Source organism: Aulostomus chinensis, chromosome 15 (assembly GCF_037954235.1).
Source record: "Aulostomus chinensis isolate RoL2024-O1b breed Wild chromosome 15, RoL_Achi_v1.0, whole genome shotgun sequence".
Lineage (NCBI taxonomy): Eukaryota > Metazoa > Chordata > Actinopteri > Syngnathiformes > Aulostomidae > Aulostomus > Aulostomus chinensis.
Genome location: NC_141334.1, coordinates 14,768,722 through 14,776,338, shown reverse-complemented (window position 1 = coordinate 14,776,338; position 7,617 = coordinate 14,768,722). Strand labels below are relative to the sequence as shown.

Below are 7,617 nucleotides of genomic sequence, written 5' to 3'. Positions count from 1 at the left end.
ATCCACATCTACCTGGAGATATTGGATGCCTAAACTAACTGGAAATAAAGAATTCATGATGGTGGGGGGGGGGGGGGTGAAAAAGCAAATTCTCCCAAAACCCGAAAACCTCGTCATTTTCGTGAAAATTCTCCAACAAGCCTGCATGCATTGATTTAAAATAGAAATGTGGTGGCAGCAGAGTTGATGGCGTCCCCGTTGACTACAGATTGTTTGTAGTAGAAGAAGAAAAGAGGTAGCGGAGCCGGAAGGACAGATCCTAGCAGAAGGACGGGCTGAGCGTAGCGGGACTCTAGAAAGCTAGCTCAGGAAAGATGCTGGCCAATATCACTAATGTGCTGAGAGCTTGTGCCCACAGAAATGTAAGTGCACAGTTCTAAATGTACAGCTAGCTTTAGCCGAACACCGTACCGCATCCTCGCTCCAAACCTCCAGTGTTTACTGGACTGTCGGTGCTGTTCTGACCTTGTCAGGCCAAATGATAGCTTGTTTGCTAACTCTGCTTAACTCTTGTAAATGGTCAGCAAACGCAACTAATAGATGTTGTGGGCTAAATGCTGCATGTTGACCAGTGTAGCTGGAGAATCATGTGCATCTTTTTTGGTACGTGTTTTACCAACATGTGGGTTTGGTCAGAGGAGGAGCTGAACTGAATGTTCAGTAGCTCTCTTTCGCTCCCACTATTAAAAAAATAAAAAATGACATAGGTACAACTAGCATATAATGTTTGTGTTTACATTTTTAAAAAAGTGTTATGTCTTTTTCTGCATCTGAGATTTTCGTATTTTGAATCAAACGTTTTTATTGTCAATATTCTTAAAGTTTCAGAAAGAATTTTGCAGAATTAACTGACGCATCTCCGGAATTAATGTGCTAAGAAGCTATGCAGAACTATTGAATAAGTCAGAAGTGTCTGCACCAGTTTTATGGAAAAAATACGTAAAATAAAGCTTGTTGTTTGTTTTGTTTGTTCCTTTCTTGTGGCAGGGGGCTGCAGTGATCATGTCAGCGCGTACCTACTCTGACTTCACCAGCCAGGCTACCTTTGAAATAAAGGTATGTTTTCAATACAGCAAAGCTGATCAATGCAAGTGATGGTTTGGGATTATTATGGGTATTTCATTTCCTCTAGAAATGTGACCTACACAAGCTGGATGAAGGCCCGGCCACTCAGGTGGTCATGACTCGTGATGAGGGTCTGCAGTATTACCGCACCATGCAGACGATGAGACGTATGGAGCTGAAAGCCGATCAGCTGTATAAGCAGAAGATCATTCGAGGGTTCTGCCACTTGTATGATGGACAGGTTGAGTGAACTATCCCTTCCACACATCCATCAGCTACATGGTTACTACGTTATGTTGATACCCCCGCATAACTGTTTTTAAAGCCTTGAATGGTAGAAATACTTGAAAATCTTGATTGATACACAATCTTTTCCATTAACTTTTGTTTTTACATTTTCCACACCTGCAGGCCCACACGGACAATATGTCAAGCTGTATTTTTCTCCTCCTAGGAAGCCTGCGCCGTTGGAATTGAAGCAGCCATTAATCCTTCGGACCACCTGATCACTGCATACCGCGCCCACGGCTACACTTTGACCAGGGGAGGGACTGTGAAGGAGATCATGGCGGAGCTCACTGGTGAGTCCCCAATGTTGAGATATAATCTCAGTGACATGTTATGCCCCTGTTATGAATGATGGGTTTTTTTTTGTTTCGTTGCTTTCTTCCTCTGCCTTCATTGTATTTATTTTTGTTTTTATTTACAGGGAGAAGAGGCGGTATCGCAAAAGGCAAAGGAGGCTCCATGCACATGTACTGTAAGAACTTCTATGGAGGAAATGGAATCGTGGGAGCTCAGGTATATATGAGTCAGCATGTCCTTTGCGTTTGAGACTCTGGAAAGTACTGCTTCTCATGCTGTGGTTGTACTGTAAACAAATCTAAAATTACTGTGCGATTTGTAAATGTATGTTTAGACATGGTGTAATTAAATACTGCATCATATAATATTAAACATAATTAACTAAAAATTCCCAAATAGAGCTGAGAATACATTTTGCTGGTTACCATCTGGAAACATCTTCCCTTTATGTTGATAACTTATTGATGTATTGTGATATGAGATTTATAGGAAAGGCTGACATATCAGTGGGGGGAAAAATCCCAATATATTGTATTGATTTTATTTTTTATATATATATATATATATATATAAATCATATTATTTATTTTATTATTATTTTATTGCGCAGCCCCAAAACACACGCATGAAAGAGCAAAATAATCAAGGACCACTGCATTCACCACAATGTTGCAATTTACTGATTGAACAGCTGAGGAAACTTTTTGTCATCATGTTGATTGTTTTATGGTTTTACAACATCTAAATATGACCATTGGGACGTTTCCTTCCACCAGTTGCACTACGTGGAGATGATTATTCAGCACTACACTCTCAGACATGTCTGACCTCTCCTCAGGTGCCCTTGGGTGCTGGTGTGGCTCTGGCCTGCCAGTATCAGGGCAACAGCGAGCTGTGTGTCTGTCTCTATGGTGATGGTGCTGCCAACCAGGTATGTCCCCAGAATGTCAAGATTGGTTGCAGTTTTGATCGAAATCAAAGAACTGACTTTCCAACGGTCCTTCCGGTGATGAGGCTTTACTCCTGCTCAGGCGCTTCAATTAGTCCTTCACACTCTTAGTGTTTTCCACTTTTTTGTTTCAGTCCCTCTCATTATAAATGCTTTGAGGCTTCAACAGCAACTGACACGGACGGAAAAGATCAATTAACCCTCTACAGGGAAAAAAGCAGGAATCTGCCGTGCAGCCATACGTGTGTCATGTGACTAACATGATGAGTGCAGCTGCCTGTGTTGATTAGATTGATTATTGATTAAAGTGACCATGGCTTCACACTATTTACTCCATGTATTTCAGCAGTAACACATGCAGACTTAACCCTGGTCATTTTGCTGTCCTGACATTAAGAGTGATAAAACATTTTGGAAGCACAGTTTCTGTAAAGCAAAAGTCACAGCACTGGCAAGGGCTTCACTTCTATTGTTGGATTTGTATTTTGATATTCCACTGATCTGCACTGTTAACATCCTGTGACTGAGCTTAGCTGGACTGCTCACTGTCTTGACGTATCAAGTTTCCAGAACCTCAGAAAGAAGGGAAAAGGGTTGAATAATACCTTTTTTCCTTTTTTTGTGTGTGCCGCATTGAAAATACCCATCACATTTCACAGGGTCAGATTTTTGAGACCTACAATATGGCAGCTCTTTGGAAGCTTCCCGTCATCTTCATCTGCGAGAACAACCGCTACGGCATGGGCACATCCGTGGAGCGAGCTGCAGCGAGCACCGACTACTTCAAGAGAGGAGAATTCATTCCTGGTCTCAGGGTACTCCTCCTCCCCCTCTTCCTCACCTTTTGCCCTCCTCCACATACGACTGAGTTCACATACTCGATCTGGAGTCATCAGAACTCCTTTGGAGAAGAGGAAGACTTAGAAGCATATCAGCCTTATAAGCGGAGTCTTTGTCTTTGTGAAACTTAGATGACATCAGACTGATAACACACTCATGACTCGCTGCTAAATATAAACAGCTAGCAGCTGTCTCGTGTAGCTCTGACTGAAAAACAAGATTGAACTCATTGAATCACGGTTGCAACACAATACACAGTAACTTCCAACCAGGAAATAGTAAGATAGCATGAGTTGTTTACACACTATACCACATGGTTTAACTGGAGAAAGACGAAAAGATGTTTCTGAGATTGTATTTGGTGGGACTGTTCATTCGGAGCAACTTTTTCCAGTCGTATTTAGGTCTGTTACACTGTTTTTGTACCCAGGTGGATGGGATGGATATCCTGTGTGTCCGGGAAGCCACCAGGTTTGCGGCTGATATTTGCCGAGCTGGGAAGGTACATTAAAAACATTGAATTATTTTAGGTGGGAAATCAGTTTTTAATGTCTGTAAGTGAATGACTTTGCGTTCTGTCTTGGTTCAGGGTCCCGTCCTCATGGAACTGCAGACGTACCGCTATCATGGCCACAGCATGAGTGATCCTGGCGTCAGGTAAATATTCATTATTTCTAAAATATCATGTTAACCGTCTGAGCTTTTGCCACGGCCTGCGCACTCCTATACAATATTAACAACTGTGTTCTGACCTGCACCTCCCGTGATTGTGCTGCTGCTCCTTTCTTCTCCTGCCTGCTGTAGTGGCCTTGCAGTGCCCCAGAAACAAGGGATGAACTGAATACAATTTTGTACTTTTGAATAAAATATTGGCTTCAGCAAACTAATACAGGAGGCATGTATCAGTAGGAAACATATAAAAACAGCAGAGTGCTTGATAAAATAACATGCCGATACACAGCAATGTCATCTTCACATTGAATGAAACAGTATTTTGTGATGAGAAATGTGATTGTATTAGTGCATCCCTGCAACATCCCTGCACCAATCTGTCCCCTCTCAGCTACCGTACCCGTGAGGAGATCCAGGAGGTCCGCAGTAAGAGTGACCCCATCTCTCTGCTGAAGGACCGCATGCTCAGCAACAACATGGCCAGCGTGGAGGAGCTCAAGGTATCTCCAGTTAGTCCTCTCACGACATTCACATTCCTGTTTTGTCCCGAGAAACTGGGACTTGTAGAGATGTTTTCCATCTTTTAAAAAAGTCACAAAAATGGTCCGCAGAAGCAAAATGTTAAAGATGAATCATGGCAGTTTTGCTTTGGCTTTTTTGGTTGCTGTTTTGGTTATTTTCTGTCATCGAATGAATTAAAGACTGAATGTTTGGTGTTTCTAAAACAAGAACTCATTATGGAATGTTAATTTCTATGTGTTAATAGTTGCCTTTTTTTTTCTTTTTTTTTTTTAATAATCAATCAAAAGTTGCTGAGGTGCCGAGGGAGGAAAGATCACTCAAGATGACATCCTCAAAATATATATAACTTTGTTTTGTTTTTATAACAAGAGCACAACACCGAGCTGTCAACTGTTGGTTGTCAGTGACAGAAACCCAAGTTTGTGGCAGAGTTTAATTTTTTACAGTGCAATGCTGGTGATAATGCAACCATGAGGCACCTCTGGTCTTCACTGCAGGTCCACATCCCTGTAATCGAATCCACTGGAGCTTCAGCTGACAGGACTCTGAACAATTTTATCTTGACTGTTGAAGTATTTTTTAATTTCCAGTCACAGAAAAAAATGGTATAAAAGACATTTGAATGTGTGGAAATTGTCTTCTTGGTTGTTAACATCTGTATAACAGGACTAATATTTGTCTGTTACTTATCTGCTGAAGGAGAGAGATTAAAAAACACTTCTTAATTGATGATGTACACATCTGTTAACCTTTTTTTAATTTTAGCTTTGTGCAGTACAATTGTGTAATTGTTTATTTACATAGCTACTTTTATTCAGACTTTAGCTCAAGAGAATCTCTGCCTGGTGACAAACGTGTTGTAGGTTTTTTTTTTTTTACATGTAAATGAATCGTGTGTGTGTGTGTGTGTGTGTGTGTGTGTGTGTGTGTGTGTGTAGGAGATTGATGTGGAGGTGAGGAAGGAGATTGAAGAAGCGGCTCAGTTTGCCACCACAGATTCTGAACCACCCCTGGAGGACTTGTGCAACCACCTGTTTCACAACGAGGCACCGGTGGAAGTGCGCGGCACAAACCCTTGGACCAAGCTGAAGTCTCTTAGCTAAATTATTTATTTTTTATAAACACACACACACACACACACACGCCTGCAGCTTCAACACACATATACATCATAATTTGTACCTCAAACCAGTGCCTCAGACCCTGAAGCATTAGTGAGAATATCAGTGCTGCATATCTAAACATCTGGGGCCGCATTCACAAAATGTTCTGGATAAAGAAAAAAGGAGTGATAACACTAAATGAACCCCCCCCCTTTTTGTGTTTTCTGCTCCTCTATGTGACTCCTGTTGACACTCTGCCACATTCACAGCCTTCACAAAAGCCATTTATGTGCAGTTTAAAAACCATTTCAGCAAATATAAAAGTTTCTCATGCCACATATCTGTATTACCTCATTTAACACAAAGAAGGCATTGTGAATGTGCCACATTGTCATGATATTCTGTTCCAGTATGGCTTGTTTGGCCATCTTAGTCTTGTAAATAATCAACAAAAGCCTCCAAAAGTACAGAATTATAAGCTCTTACTTGTTTTATGGATTGAAGTTAAGGTCTTTGACCACCTTGTCCTCCATTTTGTGCTTTCTGTATTTCACCTAGTTTATGAAAAGATACTTAAGCTACTGCATTGAAGGTGTATTTGGTGCTATTCTGTTTTATCACTTTTTTAACTCAAAGTTTTGTGAATCTGGCCCCATTAAATGTCTGGTGATAATCTCAGGTCACGTTTGAGGTGCTATAACACAGACGTCACTAATGGACATTCATCCTCTGAAGAGAAGGGGTTTGCACACTTTCTACTGGATCAGTCACTCCGTCTTCAGTTCTGGTTTCATTACGGCAGCAGGGCAAAGACAAATGTTCTCAACTGTTTTCTCGGTATGTCTTTTCCTTTCAATATGCTGTAAGTAAACGGGACTAAAAGGAACACGGAGGGAAACATTTAACTTTCTAACACGTGCCTGGCAGCTCTGTTCTGTGGAAGGCGTCATGTTTGTGCCACACTCCAAACTGAGCAGGTGCCTCCATGCACCAAAGCATGATTGTAGGTTAAAGACGAGCTTGTTTACACTCGTGGTAATTTTGCAGGTACAAACACTTCATGAACATTTATCTGGAGACACTTCCTACCATTCGGATGTATTATCAACCCACCCACCTACGTTAAAGTCCAGGTGCATTCAACACTCACAGCAACTTGCCAAATCAGAAAAAAGTCGTTTGGTTCCGTTTGATCGTCTGAGCGAGAGATTCCGTCGTAGCTACTTGTAAGTTTGACTGAGGGGTGTGTAGTGACTGCAGCTCCTCAGCAATGGTAGATCAGCTGTAATTAACAGGGTTTCATGGATATTTTACATTTTAGTTTGTTGTGTTTGATCAAATGAAGGCATGAAGTGCTGGCAGCAAGCAAGTGTAACAGCATTAGCTATGCTTGTAGCCCCAGAGGGGCACCAAAAGGGAGGATGTTTCTGTCTTATCTCAATAATCTGTGAAGTATTTGATGTACTAAGATGACACACTAAAATGTAGATCAGCTAAACTTGTCTCAGTACAACTGGAATTGCCTACAATTTCAATATTTGCTGCAGTAAACTGTTACATTGAGGGATTCTAATCAGTCTTTGGGAACGTTGGTCTTGTAATAAAGTCTGCAAGGTCTCTTTGTGTGTCATCTCTGTCTCCACAGCCGCTGAGTAAGTGTGACTAAAGGACATGACATCAACTCTTGGGCATCAACGTGTGTGTTTTGCCGTTAAGTTTAATATAATTACATTTCAAAAATGGTGTTTCGTAAACAGCCAAAAATAAGCAATAGAAGAAGCTTGCTACTAATTTGGAGTAATTTACTGTACATTTATGGGCAGTAAATGGAAGCATTGGGACAAATCTTAACTCATTTAAGAGGAGTTTGATACCTTTGCT

The 7,617-nt window shown here is 41.1% G+C and overlaps 1 protein-coding gene across 1 annotated transcript; it reads left to right on the top strand.

Moving 5' to 3' along the window:
- Positions 1-205: 205 nt before the first annotated feature.
- pdha1a (pyruvate dehydrogenase E1 subunit alpha 1a) lies at positions 206-7,341 on the top strand. Its single transcript, XM_086227118.1, has 11 exons — positions 206-362; positions 988-1,056; positions 1,133-1,306; positions 1,520-1,646; positions 1,775-1,866; positions 2,489-2,581; positions 3,259-3,414; positions 3,870-3,941; positions 4,029-4,096; positions 4,503-4,611; positions 5,572-7,341. The coding sequence occupies exons 1-11, from the start codon at positions 315-317 to the stop codon at positions 5,734-5,736; spliced, it is 1,173 nt and encodes a 390-aa protein (XP_086083244.1). The 5' UTR covers positions 206-314; the 3' UTR covers positions 5,737-7,341.
- The last annotated feature ends 276 nt before the right edge of the window (positions 7,342-7,617 follow it).